Here is a 21,976-nt window from a genome sequence, read left to right as displayed (position 1 = left end):
ATTTAGGAATAGTGGAATGTGGAATGAGATTTTGAAACAGGCGCTGGCAGTGATTTAGGAATAGTGGAATGTGGAATTTGAGTTTGTGCAGCATTGATTTGAGGCAACAAAACCTGTCAACAAACACTGCAAAACTATTTGCATGCTCATGGTAGAAAACTAGTACTGCATTTTGTATACAGTACCTGACATTTTACAAGAACGAGAGGTCATAGAGTCGTACACAATGGAAACAGATCCTTTGGCCCAACTAGTCCACACTGACCATGTTTCCAAACCAAACTCGTCCCACTTGTCTGCGTTTGGCCCATCGCGTTCCAAACCTTTGCTGTTCATGTACTTATCCAAGTGTCTTGTAAATGTTCTAAATGTACTTGCATCTAGCCTCTGGCAGTTAATTCCACACATGAACCACTCTGGATGTTAAAAAAAATTGCCCCTCATGTCATTTTCAAAACTCTCTCCTCTCACTGTAAAAAAAAAAAAAGCCCGGTAGTTTTGAATGCCCCCGCCCTATGGAAAAGACCCTTGCTATTTACCTTAGCTATGCCCCTCATGATGCTGTGATCCTTAAGAGGATCATCCCTCAGCTTCCTACGCTTCAATGAAACAAGTCCCATTCTACTTTTATAATTCAAACCCTTCATTCCCGGCAACATCCTGAGAAATATTTTCTGAACCATCTCCAATTTAATAATATCCTTCTTATAGGAAGGCGACCAGAACTGTACACAATAGTCCAAAAGTGGCTGCCACTTGCATTGTGCTGCAAGGATTGGTGTGTGGTCCATTGCTTGTAGTGATCTATATCAATGATTTGGAATTGAATATGGGAGGAACGGTTAGTAATTTTGCACATGATACCAAAATTAATGGTGTAGTGGACTGTGAAGAAGGTTATCTCCGAGTAGGATGGGACCTTGATCTGATGGACCGAGGAGTGGTAGGTGGTGTTTAATTGAGATAAATGAATCAAATCAAGGCAGGATTTATACACTTAATGGTCCTGTGGAATGTTGCCGAATGCAGAGATCTCGGTTGCAGGTTCATAGTTTCTTGAAGTCACAGGTAGACAGGGTAGTGAATAAGGCGTACTGTACATTTGCCTTTACTGAATAGTGCATTGAGTGTAGCAGTAGGGATGTCATACTGTGGCTGTACAGAACATGGATTAGGACACTTTTGGAATATTGCATTCAATTCTGCTCTCCCTGCTGTTGGAAAGATGTTGTTAAACTTGAAAGGATGCAGAAAAGCATATTGCTGGGGTTGCAGGGTTTGAGCTATAGGGAAAGGCTGAATAGGCTGGGGCAATTTTTCATGGAATGTCAGAGGCTGAGGGGTGGCCTGATACACATTTATAAAATCATGACGCGCATGCATAGGTTGAATAGCCAAGGTCTTTTCCCCAGGGAGGAAGAGTTCAAAACTAGAGAGCATAGGTTTAACATGAGAGGGGAAAGATTTAAAAGGGGACTGAAGGGGCAACTTTTTGATGCAGAGGGTGGTGCATGCATGGAATGAGCTGCCAGAGGAAGTGGTGGAGGCTGGTACAATGACAGCATGTAAAAGACAGATGGATTGGTATATGAATAGGAATGGCGAAGATGGATATAGGCCAAATGCTAGCAAATGGGACTAGATTAATTTAGGATATCTAGTCAGCATGGATGAGTTACACTGAAGGGTCTGTTTCCGTGGGATACAACTCCATGACTGTTACTCTAAGAGACCTCACCCACGTCTTGTACAACTTCAACATGATGTCCCCACTCCTACACTCAAAGGTCTGAGCATGCTAAACGCCACCTTAATCACACTGTTTACATGTGATGCAAATTTCAAACAATTCTGTGCTTGAACCCCTTGGTCTCTCTGTTCTATAAAACAATTGGCTTATTTGGCTTGATGGTGTGTTTACGATGCAGATACTGGGTTCAAATCCCACATCAGCTGAGGTTACCATGAATGACCCAACACGACCTCTGCCTTCACCTGAGGCGGGTTAAACTCCCCACCAGTCATCTCTCTTTAATGAGAGCAGCCCTTTGGTCCTCTGAGACCTTTTACCTTGAAAGAATTGAGGAAAAGGCACTGCAAACATCGTGACATTATTTACTGAACTTCCTCGATAATTAGGCAAGGTTTTGCATGCAGAAAAATGTGACCTCTTGTGAAACCAGAGGCAGCACATGTCCTCAGCAAATTACTCACTATCTTTTCAAAACATTTGAAGCAATATGCGTTCTTATGACATGCAGTGTAAGCAAAGTTGAAAAGTGCCTCCCTGAAATATTTGAGATAAAGACACTGTGTACTTTTGGTAGGTTATGCATCCTTTGCATGAAGTGGAATGTCTAAATCCTACACAAGTTGTTTGGGCCATCACTTGTATTGATGAAACATTGGTTTCAACTTGTATACCAATTACATTGCAGTTACAGGATCAATTATTCTGAATCGAAGTTAGTAACAGTATTGGTGGCATAATCTGAATGAATCGGAGGAAATTTAGGCTAAATAAAGTATCTACAACTCGAGCAACTTTTATTCTGCCCTTTTAACTGTTGAAGTCAAACAAATGAGCAGCTGAGCCTCGGAGAACAGGAAAGCCTGATGCATCTTTGGTTTTTGCTGAGTTGCCTGATTTTAGTGGTTGTCGGTGGATAAGAACAGATATTGGGTAAGGATTTCTTTGAGGTCAAATGTAATAGTGTTACGTTCTTTGCCGATACTTGCTAAGAGCCACTTGTGCAAGCTATCACAGCAATCACAAGTGTATATCGTTGTCTTGAGGAAGGGAGAAAAATAAATGAAGTGAATAATTGAATCTTGAATGTTTCTTGAGAGATTAGGTTATACTATGTTGAGTGTTTCTTCAGAATTCTGCAGAGGTGTACAGAGCCTGTTTGAGTTGGTGCTCCCAGTTACATCATAAGAACCGAAGAACTTGGAGCAAGAGTTGACAGTTCAGCCCCTGGAGCCTGCTGCACGAAGTGCAATCATGTTTGATCTCATCGCAGCCTCAATTTCACTTTACTGTCCACTCTCCATCACCCTTTCACCCATTACTAATAGTCTGATTTTCAATCTCCTCCTTTAAATTTAGTCCATGTCCCAGCATCCACCGCACTCTGGGGTAGTGAATTCTACAGATTGACCTCCCTTTGAGAGAAGTAATTTCCTACCTGTGTTTTAAATCTGCAACTCCTTACAATTAAACCATGACCTCTGGTTCCATATTGCCTCATATGAGGAAATATCCTTTCTATGTCTGCTTTATCAATCCTTTTTAACATCAACTGTTCCTCAATTAGATCTCCACTCGTCCTTGTAAACCCCAGAGAGTACATGATGCAGCAAGGAGAATCCAACAACATCAAGTTCTGACAGCCTTATAAAAATTTGGTCATTATCCTTGGCTCTTAGCAAGTTAACCAAACTAATTTTGATGTGTTTTGTGCTGGTGACTTGTAAATGCTGCCATCCATTAAATGCAAGTGCACCAACAATATTATTACAGAGAGGGTTCCAGGTTTCTGACCCAATGCTGAAAGAACGTTTTCAAGTCAACTTGAGTGTATTGTGGAGGGGAACTTGAAAGTATTGGTGTTCCACAATATCTGCTTTTACTCAGTCTCTTAACACTTCATTTTTTTCCAAGTGCATCCTGGTTTAAAATCCTTTGTGAGATAATTTTTCCGTTCCACTGGGATATTTCCAAGAGCCTTTCCTCTAGTTGTCCATTTCCATGATTCAGATTTCATATTCCTTTGACCTCTGATAAATACCTGTCCCTTCATCTTCTCAGGGACCAAGCTCTGCAATTCATTGAATTAAATTCCACCAAATGTGTGGTGGTATTTGAATCCGGATCAGTCATTCAGTAATATTAACACTCAGTCTTGAGTTTTAGTAAAAGTAAAATGGAAAGAAATTGGTGGTATTCTGCGATGTAAAAAGTCATGGTTAATTAAGTTCTACCCTGGCCTTCAGTATATTCAAATCAACACATTAGAAAAAACACTGCTGCAAGGTAACTTTTTGTTCGGAAAGGCGTTATTAATGAATGAAGAAATCATCTCCTATGTTGCTACAGTTGTTCCTGTAGATGGGCCCATGACTGTATTTGATTTTGGTGACTATCATTTAAACTGCAAAGCTGAAAGAAATGCATTGTTCTTTTATTTTCAGCAAATGCATCTCTTTATGTGCAGGTGGTTAACTAATATAATGTTAATAGTTTTAACATTGTTTTAAGAAAATGTTTACATCCCTAAAGTATACTTAGGGTTTGCCAATTTTTCTGGAGAAAAACTACTTCTCTGTTCAACTATAGAATGCAGCTGTTGCTCCTTTTTTTCTGAAATAGACTTGAACATGACAAAATTGTTGATTTGTTTGGAATGAATTGTTACTTGATCTTAATTTTGCCAAGTTTACTGTTTCTCTTTTCAGTGAATCCGTGACTCATGTTGTGTCTGAGAATAACTCCGGTGATGAGGTGTTAGAATTGCTGGATAAACAGAGTGGAATTTGCAGAGCGGCTTTGGTAGATATCACGTGGTTTACTGAAAGTATGGGAGCAGGCAAACCCTTGGAAGTAGAAAATCGTCATCGGCTTCAGGTATTTTAATACGGATCTGAACAGTGAGCACCTCTTGACAAATGAGTGTTAAACACACATAAAGAAGAGTCCCAGGAAATACTTGCAAATGAAGTGAGTCTTCATCGATGATGTCTTATGGTTGTTTTATGCACAGTTTAGTTTACTAAAATTCATGATTTATTGTTTCCCTTACACTTATAGGGAGAGAGATCCTTTTTACGAAGAAACATGTTGCATTATGAATCGACCATGTGAGACAGAAGTAGGAGTAGACTATGTCGTCCATTGGGTCTACTCTGCCATTCAGTAAAATCATGGTGATCTAATTGTGGCATTCACTCCACTTTTTTGCTTCTCTCTAACATCTTTGGACTTCCTTCAGTTCAAAAATCAGTCTAACTCAGCCTTGAGTATTCTCAGTGAAGCAGTCTCCACGACTGTCTGGGCAAAAGAATTTCAAAGTGCAATAACCCTCTACACTACACAACAGCTGTGACCTCAGCCACGTCCTGTGTACTTGGAGCAAGATTTTCCCTCTTTTCTTACTCCATACTCCTTGCACCAAAGGCCAATCTTCAATTTCCGTTCCCGATGACATGCTGTTACCTGCATGCTCACTCACAAAGCTTCCAAATTGTTATTGAAAAGTGTAAATAGATAACATAGAGACAGAGAAAATAGGAGCAGGAGGAAGCTCTTGACACCCTTTACCATTCAATATGGTCATGGCTGATCCTCTTTGTCACTGTTACCCTCACCTTCTATCCCCATTCCATGTGATAGTATTCATGGCTGGAATATCTGTTTCTTTGCTGGATATTTTCAGTGACTTGATCTTGACAGCCTTCTGTGATGGAGATTTCCACAAGTTCATTGTCCGATGAATGAAGAAAGTTTTCCTCACCTTGGTCCTAAATAGTTCACTGCGAATCCTGTGACAGTGAGCCCTTGTTCTGGACTCTTACTGTCCCCACTTCTGCAGACAGGGCAGACTTCAGCTCTGGTCATGTTGCAAATATGGGACTTGTCAAGCTACTCATTTTGTAAAACCTTTCACATAGTGTTGGCTGAAACAGAATGTATTTGATCGGGGAATGATGTGATCATGAGAAAATCGAGCAACAGTTTTTGTACCTTGACACAAAACAAGGGTCAGAGATTTTTACGAATCTGCAGAGAAAAAAAGGCTCAGTTGCTTAGAAACAGACAAATGACAACTTCTGTGAGAAGCAGAGCAAAAGTCACTTATTTTTGTTCCACCAAATGTATGTGATGTAGTTGAATCTTAACTGTCCGCTGGGCAATTAGGGATGGGCAATATATGCTGGTTAGTCAGCGATGCTCCCCTCCCCTGATTGAAGAACACACCATGCTGGTGGGATCTGGTTCTCTGCTTGAAGAAACAGGAGTTGTGAAGACTTACAGAACCAGTATTGAGTGAGACAGAAAGCAGGAAACCAAGGGCTGGTTCATTGATCATGTGTTGTAGGGAGAATGTAGCTAGTTACAATGAAAGAAGTTCCAAATATTCAGGCAGACTCAGCATGGTTTTGTGAGAAGGACATCTGTTAGACTGATGTATAAGAGTTTTTTCGGCGCTAAGATGTGCTTTGGATAAAGGGGACCTGGTAGATCTACTGTACGTGTAGATTTCCAGAAGGCATTTCACAAGGTAACGCATGAAAACTTATTGTGGAAAGTGAAAGCTCATGGTGTAAGCGGTCATGTATAGACATGGTAGATGAGTTGCTGGCTCACAGGAAGTACTAAGCACAAATAGGTCTTTTCAGTTGCCAAAATGTATTGAGTGGTATGCTACAGTGATCAGTGCAAGGACTTCAGTTGTTTACAATTTATAGAAGTTACTTGGATGAAGGGACAAAATGGAGCTTTACGAAGTTTGCTGATCACACAGAGATATGTCGGAAAATACATTGTGAAGAGGACATAGGAAGGTTAAAAGATTGTTTGGGACCAGACCAGATGCCCTTCAAATAGCTCAAGGAAATAGACTAGACCCTAACTTTTATCTTATTTAAAGGCAAGTTTCAGGTACTGTGTTCCATACGTAATTCGATTGCTCATACTGCTCAGTTTTAAGCAAAACAAACTTTTATTCTTATCCCAGTTAAAATGCAAGCAAAAGAAAGAATTGGGTATAACTTGAACTCTATTGGAAAACTTAACAGAACAATAGATTATTTAACTCCTAAACAGCAACTCTTCCAAAATGGTAGCATCCCATAAACCTTGACAAAGGCGAATTCAGTGAAATACATTGTCTGAAATGTGATGTTTCTCCAGTCCAGGAGACAGAAACGTGAAGAGAAAATTCTGGCAGAGAGAGGATTCTAGCTTTTTGCTGTGGCAGAGAGACGTGTGCAACTACAACAGGTTTGAAGCCAATGTCAAACCCCCAATAACTGAAAGATAAATTAAAACCCTGATTTTGTGGGACCTTACTTAACCCATTCACGCTACTTGTATTGTTCTAACTTCAAGAAAAAAACCCAGGGCCTCACAAGCTGTTTACTTTATTGGCTTGGAAGAGATAGCTCAATACTTTGTCTCAACCTCTCTCTGTTTAAAAAAAACAGGAAAAAATACACCTCTTAAAGCCATAGTATTGTCACAAGATATTGATAGTTTAAGTGGGTGGGCAGAAAAGTGTGAAAATGTGAATTTGTCCATTTTGGCAGGTAGACTAAAAAGAGAAGCATGTTACCTAAATAATTAGAGATTGCAGAGCTCTGAAAAGCAGAGAATTTGGCGGTAAAAATGCGTGATTCACAAAAGGTTAGTCTGAAGGTTCAGCAAGTAACTAGAAACCTAATAGAATGTCATCGTTTCTCATAAGGGGAACTAATTTTTAATGTAGGAAGGTTTTCTTCAGCTGTACACTGGACTGGTGATTATTCACTTAAATAGACATCTTGTGATTCTGTTTCTGGAGTACTCTGCACAGGTTAATGAAGGATGTCAATGCATTGGAGGCAGTTAAAAGAAGGTTTACTGAACTAATACCTGGAATGAGTGGATTATCTCAAGGAGAAAAGTTGGACAGTCTAGGCCAGCATTCACATGAATTTGGACTTGATTGAAATATGTAAAATCTTGATCAGTTTTGACAGGAAATGTGTGGAGAGGATGTTTACTCTTGTGAGAGAATTGAGGACTAGGAAGCACTTCAAAACTCAGGGATTGCCCATTTAAAACAGAGATTCTTTCTCTTGAAAAGCTGGTGTAAGCAAAGTGATTCTTTTTAGAGCAGGGTTAGATAGATTCTTGTTAAACGCCATGTGGAAGGTTATTGGGGGAAGGTGGGAATTTGGATTTTAAGTTTCAGTCACATCAGCCATGATTCTAGTGCATAAACAGTTTGGAGGGGCTGAATCATCACATCTTGCTCATTCATTGTATCCCTCTGTGTGAAATCCAAAGAGTGAGCTTTCTTGCTGTAAATTGGTTCAGGAATATGCAGAAGACTGAGTGAAATGGCTTTTAAAGGATATTAGAATATGAGTCCTAGCATGGCAGGGAGACTTTTGAAAATTTAGGAGGAGTTGAGGCTGCACTGTGGGTGGGAATGGGGTTTGGGCTTGTGGGGGGAGGTTGGTACAGAGTACCAATATGTCACAAGGTATTTTGGTTGGGTTCATTCATTGGGATGAACCTTTGGTTTAGTTTGGGGTATTAGTTGCCTGCTAAACCATTGGTACCCATGTTGGATTTTTATCACAGTAGAAACCTTAACATGTGAAACATTGTCCTGTGATATTTTGTGTAAGGCATTGGGAATTGAGTCTCTTTTCCTAATATGCAGTGGGATTGTGACAGTAGTTGGCTTGTGTTTCATGAAGAACGTAAAACAATTTATTGGGGACACATTGCACTCGTTTGGGAAGTTTACACGCACATTGGTCGTACCAAGTTTTGGACATGGTTAATATGAGTGGAGGTACTGTTGGAGTCAAAGCAAGTAAATAAATAGTTTACCAATTCATAAAAATGTTAAACTTGCAGTTGTCCATTGAAAACCACCCTTCCCCAAAGGGTTTGCTGTTAACTGCAGTCAGGTGGGAAGAATGTCTGTCTGTTTGTTTGTCTTTGAGTTTTGAACAAGGTTGACAAATGAATCATCAACAATGGTTTGAGGTATTGTGGTTGCTTCAGAAGAGAATGACTGACTTTAAAAAAGGTTTTAGTCTGTCATCAGAAGGATGTCACCTTTAATTTATTTCCATCACACAGAAACTCCACTTAATTTGTCTAATATGATAAGTTTTTGGTGACTAAATTCTCATGTGGAACAAAAAGTGTTATAGTGAGTGATTGGAGCTGGTCAAAACACTCACCTTTTGTGTTTGATTTTAGGTGAAGACAGCTGCTGATGGTGGCCCCATTGGCATTCCTATTTCACAGTACGCCTGTCAAAGAAGGACTACACTGAATAATAAAAATAGTTTATTTACGGTAATAATCATGGACAACTCTCCTTCACTGCCCCAAACCTCAAATACGTTGCATTGATTACTGTGAAGTAAGTTGAAACTCTTTGTCATGCCCAACCTCATTACTTCTGGCTAAACAAAAGCGGAAATTGCTGAACAATCTCAACAGATTTGGTCAACGTCTGATACAAGAGAAACAGCCTACATTTGAAGTCCAGTGACCCTTCTTCAGACCCCTGGCCAAACTAAGTGAGAGGCACATTGTTTCTGGTAGTTGCGTATATTCACTACTTGATGACACTGTTAGAACGTGCATGTGTATTTACAAGTCAGTTGAGTTGAGCTTTGCACCATGAGTACAATGACTTGGACCATTCTTGACTCTGTTGAGAAGTGATGAATGGCTGTTTCAGAAGGGTGGGGTGGGAGAAAGGAAAATCCCTGGCTTTAAAACCTTATTGTATGATAGGCATAACAATAATTTTTACGATACTGGAGATGAATTTGTCGTCCATAAAGTTAAGGCAATTAGCCATGTTGAATTGTGTACATTAAAAGAGATGGATTTGAGTGGATTGAGGTGGGATGACCAATCATGTTTTTGCCTAGGAAGCTTTGAAGATACTTGCTGAAAATGCACAGTTATGTGAGAATGAAGGACGATACCTAGCATTCACAAGAGCATCTTCTATTCTGAAGTCATTGCCCTATTGTGTAACCAAAATGGATGATCTCCAAGGGATTCCCAGTCTTGGAGAACATTGCAAAAGAGTGATTAAGGTAAAAGCACGACAAATTGTTTCTCTGGTCTGGTTCTTCTGGCTAACCAGGAGTGTAGTTAGTTTTTCCAACGTGCTCGATTTATATGATTGATTTTGATGCATCCCTTCAAATGAAATACATGAACATTTCTTTCCCCTTGGCTGCAGGACATCCTTGAAGGTGGAATCTGCAGGGAAGTTGAGGAGTTAATCCAAAATGAAAGATATCAAACATTAAAGGTGAGTCTCAGTTTTTCATATCTTCATGTCAGATGATGTTTGCTGAAGAAATCTCTCAGATCTGAGGATTGAGCAAACAGCAGCTGTCTTATGTTAGAATAATGGGAGCAAGCCATCTCCAAATGATCTCAGTCGGTTTGATATAAACTCACTGACTATTCTCATTTTGGTCTGAGCATTGGAGGTTCAATCATTTATCATGTTGAAGGCCGAGTTGGAAAAGGTTTTGATTCAGAAGAAGGTGAATAGATAATCGGAGCTGGGCAGTCAGGAAAGCTGAGTTGAGGCCACTATCAGATGAGCCATGGATTTAGTGAATGCCAGAGCAGATTGAATAGCAATCTCCTGCTTCATCTTTTTGTGTTTTTATATTTCTTTTGTATGTGCAATTTCCAATGTTGCAAAAGTGATTACGTTTCCAGACATATATTTCCTTGGTTTAAAGAGAGTGTCCTGAGGTCACAAAAAGTGCAATATGCCAAAGGGTGAGTTCAGTTTCAGTTCTGGCTGTGGTCCTTCATGGATGTCTGCCTCCTTCCTTTTTCTTACTTCTTGTGAAGTGGTGCCCCTCAGTATATAACCACTTGTCTCTCTAATAAAAAGAGATGCTTGGACTCCTTGACGGGCTATGGTAAAGTTCTTGGTTTACTTTATATTTGAAAAGAACAACACACTGCACAGGAGCTGTCCTGCTGCTTCTCTCCAGAAATGATAACTCTGTGTCTGGTTCCTATGGTTTGTAAGTGTAGTTTCTGGTTTTGCAGCGATTTACCAGTATCTTTGGCGTTGGTGTGAAGACAGCTGATAAGTGGTACAGAGAGGGACTGCGAACTCTGCATGAACTGAGAGCATCAAAAATACTACTCACAAAAGAACAAGAAGCAGGTAATGAAGTTGTGGACAAAACAATAATTTAACTTGTTGCCTTTTAAGTTGTTCACTTTTCTCAAGGTCATGCATAATTGTTTAGTCTATCTGGTAAATTGGAACTGTGTTCCCAGCAAGAATCAGTTTCATCGGGACAGACAGGAGGGAAAAAAGGAATTGAATGCAAGTTGGGACATTTTACAGTCCATGTTACTGACATTTTCTTGAAGGTAAATTATGCACTTGTGAACTCCGTGCAATTCTAATATACTTAAAATTTACACATGTGTGCACTTCTCTTGCCTTCTCCTGAACTTGGCAGTTTTTCTGTACATTTTTGGAATGAGTGACTTTTGTTTCAGTTTAGTTCAATAGATGCCAGCAGTGCTTTGTTAGCATGTGCCAAAATTCGCCTCAGATCTGAGGGTAAGTTTGCTACTTTTTTTGGAGGGCATTACAGCCAAACTTGAGCCGATCTGTAAATTATATTCACAAAGGTACACATTTGAATAGGACTGAGTTGATTGTCTTAGACTTTATAAAATGCCTTCAGTCTGTTGCACTGTGCTAAATGCTTTTGATGGTGAAAATCCAAAATTGATCAAGAATTCTGAAAACGTGTTCGTCAATCTCAACAAGATGGGGACTGAGATATAGATTTTGAGACTATGTTTGACTGTAGGGTGTGGAATTACAGAATTAAGTTGAAATGGCTGCAGCTTTCAAACCTAATGTAGTACAGAGAAGTTAGCTCAGATTCACAGGATTATAGGGTACACATGTTGAAAGTCTGGACGAGGTTGCAGAAGTTGGGTGAAATGAACTAAAGGTTTTGGAGTTGAAGACAGGGATTTTAGAATGTGTGTCCTTGGAAATAAGTATTGAAGATAGAGGAAGGAAGGGTTTATAGTGACTTAACGGAGTGTCCCAGCTTCAATTAGAATTGAGATTTGCAAATTGAGTATTGCTTGGAGTCAAAGCATGAATAAGTTTGGACCTCCTTAGTTTGCATTCAGAGCTTTTTAGAAGGGGCAGCAACAAAAAGTGCACTTTAATGGAACTTGTAACACAGAAAAACACAGTCGTAATCAGGCTCCGATCAACATGGATAATTTCAAGTCGAGGAGAGCAAGCTTGCATCAGTTGTCATATTTTTCTGTATCTTTAGAGATTCCATAGATAGTTAACAAAGACTGAAGCTGAGCTGGAGCCAAAGCAAGTGATGTTTGATGGGCAGAATAAGGTTAGGTTGAGCAACATGGTTATCGAAAGAGACTTAAGAGTGGACAGGCATGGATGGAGAGACCTAGAGATTAAAGGAAGGGATGCAGTTCCAGCCATACCAAATCATACTGTGGCAAAGGGAGTTGTGGCATGAGAGGCTGGAATTAAGGAATGTAGATTTCACAGAAGGTGATAGGGCTGGATGAGTGGAATCATAGAATCCCTCCAGTGTGGAAGCAGGCCATTCGTTCCATGGAGTCAACACTGTCCCTCTGAAGAACATCCCGCCAGACTCTCAACCTGTAACCCTGCATTTTCCTCTGGCTTATCCACCTTGCCTGCACATCCCTGGACACTACGAGGCAATTTATTTGGGCAATAGATTTCAACAAGAGGACTGAAAGTTTGGTTTTGGTATGGTAGGGGAATGGAATAGTGAAATCGAAGTGCTAAAAGGCACATGGAAATATTGTGCAATATTATTTTCCTCCACTGAAGATGGCCTGCAATGTAACTCACTTTTGATGCTGCCAACTACCAATGTATATCAATAAGGAGCTGGAAAAAGGCTCTGGAGTTAAAACAAGAAATTCTGGTTAAAAAGAAACTTGATTTCAGTAATATTTCAAAAATACTTGGAATCCCCTGCGAAGTATGTACCTGTTTTTGAATAAAAGTTTTGTTTGTTTTACAGGCTTACTTTATTATGAAGACCTCATTGTCCCAGTAACAAGGACAGAGGCAGATTCAATCACGAAAATCGTTGAAGGAGCTGTACACAGATTTCTGCCTGCTGCAGTTATCAAGTTAACTGGTGGTTTTCGAAGGTTAGAGCACCAGTTTTCCATTTTATCATTTAGTTCTGTTAACTTAAGCTCATCTTTGTAAAAGCCTGAAACTACTGAGAAGAGTTAAGACAAAAGAATGTTTATATTGTTGAGAAACCTAGGTGACAAGCCAAGGCTCTTAAATCAGGATTGTAAACAAGGGAAGGGACAAGGTAAATTAGTAACTAGATTTTAGGTTTTTGGATTTTTTTTAAAGAGTAGTGGCATTGACAGATTTGAAAGACTTGGTATAATTATTTGTCCATCTGGAGCAAAATGGAAGATTTTTTTTTCTTTTGTTCAAAATTCTTGGCTGAAACTGGGTTTTAGCACGAGTATTTTAATTGCAAATCAGACATTATCCCACAAATTCGAGAAAGTCGGGGGCAGAGCTGAGTATGGTGGCCATCACCAAGGAGAAAGTGCTAGAAAAACTGAATGGCCTGAAGGTGGATATATAACCTGGACCAGATGGACTACACCCCAGAGTTCTTAAGGAGATAGCAGAAGGGATAGTGGAAGTGTTAGTGGTGATCTTTGAGGAATCGCTAGTGTCAGGGAGGGTCCCAGAGGACCGGAAAATCGCTAACGTGACACCCCTGTTTAAAAAGGGAGTCCGGCAAAAGATGGAAAATTACAGGCCGATTAGCCTAACCTCGGTCGTGGATAAGATTTTAGATAAGATAAGATCCATTGTGAAGGATGAGATTTCTGTATACTTGGAAGTGCATGGTAAAATAGATCAGCACAGCTTCATCAAGGGTGGTCATGCCTGACAAATCTGTTAGAATTCTTTGAGGAAGTAATGAGCAGGGTAGACCAAGGACAGTCTATGGATGTTATTGACCTGGACTTGCAGAAGACGTTTGACAAGGTGCCGCACAGGACTGAGTAAGATAAGGGCCATGGTGTTCGAGGCAATGTACTCGCATGGATAGAAGATTGGCTCTCTGGTAGAAAGCAGAGAGTGGGGATAAAAGGGTCTTTCTCAGGATGGCAGCCGGTGACAAGTGGTGTTCCGCAAAGGTCAGTGTTGGGACCACAACTTTTCACTTTATACATTAATGATCTAGATGAAGGAACTGTGGGCATTCTGGTTAAGTTTGCAGACAATACAAAGATAGGTGGAGGGACAGGTAGTATTGAGGAGGTGGGGAGGCTGCAGAAGGATATGGACAGGTTAGGAGAGTGGGCAAAGAAGTGGCAGATGGAATACAACATAGGAAAGTGCGAAGTCATGCACTTTAGGAAGAAGAATAAAAGCATGGACTATTTTCTAAATGGGGAGAAAATTCAGAAGTCTGAACTGCAAAGAGACTTGGGAGTTCTAGTCCAGGATTCTCTCAAGGTAAACTTGCAGGTTGAGTCTGTAGTTAGGAAGGCAAATGCAACTTTGGCATTTATTTTGAGAGGACTTGAATATAAAAGCAGGGATGTACTACTGAGGCTTTATAAGGCCCTGGTCAGGCCACATTTGGAGTATTGTGCGCAGTTTTGGGCCCCATATCTCAGGAAGGATGTACAGACCCTGGAGTGAATTCAGAGGAAGTTCACGAGAATGGTCCCAGGAATGGAAAGCTTAACATATGAGGAACTTTTGAAGACTCTGGGACTATATTCATTGCAGTTTAGAAGGATGAGGGGGAATCTAATTGAAACTTACAGGATACTGAATGGCCTGGACAGAGTGGATGTTGGGAAGATGTTTCCATTTGTAGGAGAGACTCGGACCCGAGGGCACAGTCTTAGAGCAAAGGGAAGACCTTTTAGAACGGGGATAAGGAGAAACTTCTTCAGCCAGAGAGTGGTGAATCTGTGGAATTCACTGCCTCAGAAGGCTGTGGAGGCCAGATCATTGAGCATATGTAAGACTGAGATAGATTCTTGATTGTAAAGGGGATTACGGGTTATGGGGAGAAAGCGGGTTGAGAAACTTAGCAGCCATGATTGAATGGCGGAGCAGACTCGATGGGCTGAATGGCCTAATTTCTGCTCCTATGTCTTATGGTCTTATTGAGTTTCCTAGTCGAAAAGCAGAAGTCTGTAGGTCCTGAAAATCTGAAGTAAAATCAGAAAATGCTGAATGTACTCAACAGGTTAGGCAGCATTTGTGGAAAGAGAAATAGACTCAACATTGCAGATCAATGACCTTGCATGAGAATTGGGAAAAGTTACAGATACAGTCGTGTTTGAGCAAGGGGTGGAAGGGACCAGGACAATGAAAGGTTTCTGGTAGGGGTGCCAGAGAAGCTAGACTGAGGAGTAGAAGAGTGAGTCTTACAGGACTGAGTAAAATGGTACCAGTAAGGAAAGAAACAAAACTTAGTTCAATTTAATGTAACGTATTCACTGTTCACAATGTCATCTCCTTGCCACTGGGGATATCAAATGCGGATTGGGTGAGCACTTTTGCAGATTGAATGGTGATGTTCTGCTTTGTGACCCTGAACTTCCAGTCACCTGTTATATTAATTCTCCACCTTTCCCTCATACTGACATCTCGGTCCATGTGTTGCTGTTGGTAAAGCTCAATGTAAACTTGAGGCATCAGACCCGAAATTTTAATTGAGCTCTTTCAACCTTCTGGACTCACCAATTAATTGACCAATTAGAGGTGGCGGAGGTGCATACAACAGCAGTGTTTAAGAGGCATCTTGGTAGATATATGAATCGGCAGGGAAAAGAGGAATACATAGAGGCAGTTTAGAGAGGCAACATGTGTCAATACAGTCTTGGTGGTCTGAAGGGCTTGTTCCTGTGCTGCACTGTACTGTGCTTTGTTCTAATGTCTGACTGTAAACTTTCCCTCTCCATTTTGTTTCTGTCTCTTTGCAGGTTTCAGATTTTCTCTTATTTTTGCTTTCAGACAACAGCAGTCTTGCTCTTGGCACTTTTGTTTGATTGTTTGTTTATTTGTTTTTGTCATGCAACTGTCCCTTTGTCGTCAGATTGTCACCACAACCGTTAGAATGGGAACCAAACACTACTGCATTAACCTGACCCGAAAGAAATGCATTTGAAAACACCACTATATTGTAATCTGTTTTTACACTGTATTCCTGCAGCATCCCCGAGACAGAGATTTTCCCATTTATTTTGAAGAACTTGTTTTCTTGTTAATGGCTTGTGTTCATGTCTGTAAACATTGTGATTTTCAGAGGAAAGGAGTATGGTCATGATGTTGACTTTCTCATAACTCACCAAGAAGAAGGCAAGGAACAGGGTCTTCTTTACCAAGTGATTAACTGGATGGCTGCCCAGGTATGAATTGGACATAATTAATTGCAGCAATTCCCAAAAGATAGTTTAGACTCAGTCCCCTCAACTTGGAAGTAACTCAGCTGATGTGATACGTGTTGTTCTCACGTATGCCAACTGAGTTGCATAAATTAATTCCAAGAGGCTAAACAACTGAAGCAATTACTATCTCAGTTTCTCTTTTGAGACTAAGCATGACAGCAAGCAAAGGCAGTTCTAGTCAGATGGACAAGGACACAGAGGATAATGTGACACAACATATCACAAGCTGCCCCACCTGAGAAATGACGCTTGTCTATTTTATACCATGGTCCCAGTCACACAAGATGACATCTGTGTTTTCCATTCGGAATGGTTTTCTGTCCTGTCTCATGGATGGACAATTGATTAGGAATCTTTTACAACTTGCCATAGGATGCTGGCCAGAAAGGGAAGTCTATGGTCAGCAGTGTAATGGGAAATGGGCATTGTCAGAGCAAGAGGTGGATTTCTTGGAAAAGACGATGAGCAGCCATAGAAGAAAACCTAGCATCTGATGTAGTTCAAGGCTATTTGGAGACGAAGTCTAAGAATTCTGCCTTGGGTTCCTGACTTTTTTTTTAGAAGCAGTTTAATTGCACCAGAGAAACAGGTTTTAGATTTGGCTAAATCCACACATTGTTTTTGGCAAAATTTCAATCTTGACTGTGTGTCTCTTTCTGGATACAGTCAGAGATAGTAGGAACTGCCGATGCTGGAGAATCTGAGATAACACGGTGTAGAGCTGGATGAACATCGCAGGCCAAGCAGCATCAGAGGAATAGGAAGGCTGACGTTTTGGGCCTAGAAGGGTTTCTGAAGAAGGGTCTAGGCCCGAAATGTCAGCCTTCCTGCTTCTCTGATGCTGCTTGGCCTGCTATGTTCATCCAGCTCTACACCTTGTTATCCTGGATACAGTCAGTTCCTTTTTGATCTGTAGTTTTAGATTGATAGAGTGTCATTGGCTGTGTCTCAGGATGTTGTCTGTTGATTATATATTGTCTCTTTGTCTTTTCCACTGGCTAGTAAAGAGGTACTCAAAGCATGGGGGAAAGAAACAACTGAGGCTCCAGTACTCACCATAGCCCATCATCTTTGGTGTCCCCTGATGATGCCTGTTCATGCCCCACTGTCCACATCATGTCTGTACCCCATTCTCAAGCTGAACCATAATGTGCCATATTTGGCATGCTGTTTGACTTTGAACTGAGCCTCACATTGGCCATTCTACATATCACCATTGCATCGTGCTCAAGTGCCCTTCCTAAATGTCAATGTGTTCAAACCTCAGCTAACACAATTTTGGTCCTTTTACAGAACACTCTCCTTGCTGACCGATAGTTTCTCTCACATTACATTCTCTAAGTCCTGAATCCATGGTCGAATCTGTTTGAAGACTGCCAAACAGACCAATCTTCCATGAGCTCTTTCTGTTGCGAATTGCCAGAAAAATGCAGAAAACACTAATTCCACTGCTTTTCTCAGATCAGATGGGCAGTTTTTGTAGTCTAACGATATAATAATCAGGGAACTGCTTAACCCCCTTGAAGAATGTTCCTCAGCCCATTTTGATGTTAAAAGAACAGCACGCAAAAGAAAAGAGGCTTTTCTGAACATGTGGATCATTAGAACATGGAGAGTTTTAAGTGAGAAAGGATGAGTCCAGGTTGGGTTGAAGTTTGAAGTTTTAAAAATAAGATTTCCAATTTTAATCCACCTGTTGAGGCTTTCAGTGAAGCAGGGACTGGGACTGAAATGAACTGAAGCATCTAAGTGCCCAGTCAATCTCTTCCAAGGAAGTGGGCTGTACATCCATCCAATAAGAAGGCTGAATGTGAAATCGTCATTTGATCTTTTCAACTTCAGCTATGTCTGTTCAAGTTGTGAAGAGCTGAATTCCTGTATATCTACCTTGTGGACCACTCTCCCTTCATGAGAAACCCTGCCAATTGGGGTCACCCCAGCCCAAAACTTTCCCATGAGAACTCTGCTGATAGCTCCGTTACACTTCCAGTCACAGAAGCTGGGCGTTTGTTTTTCATGTGCTTTTCTGAGACTATTTTGAGATTAAAAATTGTTATTAAAAATTCAAAGACTTTATGCGACCTTGGCGAAAACCAGGTCATAGAAAGTGGTCCTTCTAAACTGGCTGAGGAGAATTTTTGGTAAATAGTTGGTAACTGAGTTGTTCCTTGCATAATGAATGTACTTGGAAGAAATTTCTCTTGCAGTCCTCAGTAAAAGAGGACAGATTATTTCTGTGGGAAGAGTAAAAGTTTAGTTACAACGTTATTTTCCAAATATTTTAGGGTATGATATTATACGATGACATCACAGACAACAAGGACCAAAAGTGGAAGAACAAGGAGCCTGAGATATTTGATAGTTTTGCCAAGTGTTTTTTGATCTTCAAACTGCAGAAGGATGTGGTAAACGTTCTACGCCCGAACACAGCAGGCGATGATGACTCTTTGGCTGCGAATAAGGCAAAGGAAATTGGGCGTGGTGGCCATGCAGAAACATGTGAGCGTGCAACTTGTGCTGCAGTGAAGGTTAAAGACTGGAAGGCTGTCAGAGTGGATCTGGTGGTTGCACCCTTCAGCCAGTATGCCTATGCCTTATTAGGATGGACAGGCTCACAGGTAAGTCGAATCAAGAGCAGCACGATTGTATTGTACAATATTTAAACTCAAAATGTAACGAAGGAAAATCTAAATGTTAGAGCTGACCAATTTAGAAATTGACCAGGACTGGCTAACATTTGGATCAATTCATTTTGTGGCTTGTGTTTGAAAACAGTCTGTCTGTCTGTCTTTTCTTTACAAACACTGGTACACGTACTCTCCATTTCCAGTATCTTCAGTTTGACGATCTGTAAGGTGGAATGTGAAGAGATTTTGTTTGTACAGAGTCCCATGGATATTAATATTGAAGCTGTTGATCAGCTGAGAAAAGATGCTTCTGATTCTCAAGATTTTGTTTTTAGACTCAATATTTTTGGGTTCAAGCCCTGATATGACTTCATGTACATAATTTAGGTTGACGGTGAAATAACTACCTTTTCAGACAAGTTTTTTTTTGGTAAGCCATTAACAAAACAGGACCATCTGCACCCGTTTGTTGAAACTCTGACAATTTTCTGATGCATGTTTAATAAGTGCTGCTTCTCCCAAGTTACCTGCCCAATTCCCCTCACAAATATCACACTGCAAGTGAATAGTTAATTTTGGCTCACAAAACAAAAGTAATAAATTGGTTTTGCAATGTATTGGATACTGTGAAAATGTGGAAAAGTGGGATACAACAAAAGATTTTTGGCCGTCGTAAGGTCAGTTAACATTAGAGGCATAAAGGTAATTACACAGAGAGGTAACGATTTCCCCAGTTCAGTGGGAAAGTGCTCATGATTGTTTAGACTTTGTCACAAACTCCACACGCTTGCCATTGATTCCACCCCTGCCATAAGGCTGAACCAAGTTGTTTCCAATATCTGCATCTTATTCAACCTTGAATTTCAACGTAATATTCTCTTTATCAGAAAAGCGACTGACTTCCACTTGACTGTTGCAAGTGGTTGCAAGTTCCATAGCAATTTGTCTGTTCTAAAAACAAAATGTATACAGTTCAAAGTACAGTAAATGTGCACTTTAGTGACTTAATGAGTTGCCTGTGAGTAGCTGACCCTGGAATGTCCAATCTCCACAGTTGGTTCAGCACACTGGCAAAACTACCTGTGTCTATCCATGAATAATATGCCCAATTCCTGCGAAAGGTGTGCTGAGATGAATGTGTGGGCTTTGCTTGCCAGTCTCCAATTAGCCCCCAGTAAATTAGCCTTTGAGTGAAGTTTGGCAAGGTACCTGACAACCATCGGAACTCAAGACTGGCATGCGTCTAAGGCTTGAGGTCAGGAAGCAGAGAAAGTTGATTCACTCCAGTGGTAGTGGAGGGGAGGGGTGGGTAGAACAGTGGTGGTGGAAAGGTGGAAGCCAAGGAGAGAGGGGTGTGAGTTTGAGGGGTGGTGTTGGGAAGGGTGAAAACACCTTGCAAATTCCAAGGAGAGAAAAAATGATTCACTTCAAAAAGGGAATCTATTCCTCATGACTTGGTTTGAGTAATTCTTTGTTTCTTGTTTATTTTTGTTGCATTCTGTAGCTGTTTGAACGAGACCTACGAAGATATGCCAAGCACTTCAAACATATGAGTTTGAGCAGCCATTCTTTATTTGATAATGAACAGGTAGGAAGAAATTGAATTCCTTGCCTCTGCATCTTCTGAAAAATCTTCACGTCAAATCTGCTGTTGTCCTGGAAATGCTGTGACTGTTCAATCAGCAGAGACTTGTTGGGTTGAATCACCCCCTTCCGTGTTTTCTGATTCTCAGTGATGCCATGTCATAGTATTCCACAGAATCAAAGTAAAGTTTGGCAAAGAGGCCATTCAGCCATTGTGTCCATGCTGTTTGTGTAAAGGATCTGTCTATTCTAATGTTACCTTGTACACCCTAGTAGACAGCTTGGCACATTGGAGCAATTCAGGTGCATATTCAGCATCCTTTTAAATCAATTGAAGGCTTCCATCTCAACCATCAAAATGGGCGGCAAATTCTGGGCTGAAAAGGATGAAAAGGTGATTGCTCACATCCCCTCTAATCCTTCCACCAATCATTTTAAATCTATGTCCCGCAGTAATTGGCCACACACCTAAGGGTAACAGGTCTCTGTCTATTCTGTCTAAGCCCTTCATTGTTTGTGATGCTGTCAATTTTACAGCAATACTTCCTGACATAATCGAGTGTTATTGTAAGGCAGACGATATTCCAATCTGTAAAACAGTCCTATTCAACTCAGAAAGGAAACACTCCATCCTGGCCAAAGGAATTAACCAACAAAATAATCTAATTTATACAGAACTCCAGTCTTGAAAACTAATTGTTGCTTTTAGAGATATCACTGTTCCTTCAATGACTGGTTCAACATTCTGATATTCTTCCTGAATAGAACAGCAGGTGTTCAGGAAGGCAGCTCAGTACTACCTTGTCAAAGGCAGTTCGCTGGTGATCCTTAGACCCTGACAAGAAATATTTCTCAAAAATCTCCTGTAAATTCCAATAATTTTCCAACATGTGATAGTTCTAGTATCGTGGATTCCCTTTATAAATTGTGCAATAATTGAAGTGACATTTGGTGAGCATGTTGTACGATTGTTTTTATGTGTAACTTTTTAAAAAGCATAGCTTGCTGTTGTGAGTTGCTCACTATGGCAGCTGGTAGCACTTTTGACTTCGTCAGAAGTTAACTGGGAAGTTGCATTCTAGAAACATGAGCACATGATCCAGGCTGTGCTGCAATGAGGGAGTGTTGCATGCACAGATGTGACAATCATGTAAATGATGGCACGTCCAAAGAATGAAGCAGGACATGGTCCACAGACAATAACAACCAATACAATGGAGCATATATTTTCAGGGCTGTTTCTCCACAGTATTCTGTGTTAATCGTAGAGAGGATAGAGCAGGCTGGAGTTTGTATTGAACTATTAATGCAAATTTGTGGAGGACAGACTGACTCCTGCTTCCTGCTTTGGGAAGTGAATGTTGAGAAATATACTAGGAGGGGTGCGATCTTTGAGACGTTCACCCACCGAACTGTCTGCCGTCTTTGGTAAGCCTAAAACATTGACACGATTTGGAAGAACAGGGAAGTTATTCCTAGTGTACTG

At 40.6% G+C, this 21,976-nt stretch overlaps 1 protein-coding gene across 6 annotated transcripts in view; it reads left to right on the top strand.

Moving 5' to 3' along the window:
• Window positions 1-20,946, top strand: part of polm (polymerase (DNA directed), mu) — a 225,292-nt gene extending 204,346 nt beyond the window's left edge. For 3 of the 6 annotated variants that reach the window (XM_048618610.1, XM_048618611.1, XM_048618607.1), the window contains exons 3-11: window positions 4,459-4,627; window positions 8,984-9,082; window positions 9,670-9,840; window positions 9,990-10,061; window positions 10,826-10,946; window positions 12,847-12,979; window positions 16,138-16,240; window positions 18,565-18,897; window positions 20,411-20,946. In XM_048618610.1, coding sequence (XP_048474567.1) covers window positions 4,459-4,627; window positions 8,984-9,082; window positions 9,670-9,840; window positions 9,990-10,061; window positions 10,826-10,946; window positions 12,847-12,979; window positions 16,138-16,240; window positions 18,565-18,897; window positions 20,411-20,509 — 1,300 coding nt within the window. In that variant the 3' untranslated portion in view covers window positions 20,510-20,946. Of the gene's footprint in view, window positions 1-2,570; window positions 2,684-4,458; window positions 4,628-8,983; window positions 9,083-9,669; window positions 9,841-9,989; window positions 10,062-10,825; window positions 10,947-12,846; window positions 12,980-16,137; window positions 16,241-18,564; window positions 18,898-20,410 lie in introns of those variants that run through there. The other 3 variants (XM_048618612.1, XM_048618608.1, XM_048618609.1) reach the window with 3 other exon arrangements.
• Window positions 20,947-21,976: the final 1,030 nt, after the last annotated feature.

This window comes from Rhincodon typus, chromosome 40 (assembly GCF_021869965.1).
Source record: "Rhincodon typus isolate 14 chromosome 40, sRhiTyp1.1, whole genome shotgun sequence".
Taxonomy (NCBI): Eukaryota; Metazoa; Chordata; class Chondrichthyes; order Orectolobiformes; family Rhincodontidae; genus Rhincodon; species Rhincodon typus.
The sequence above is the reverse complement of the archived record's forward strand: the minus strand, read 5'-3'. Positions and strand labels throughout refer to the sequence as shown.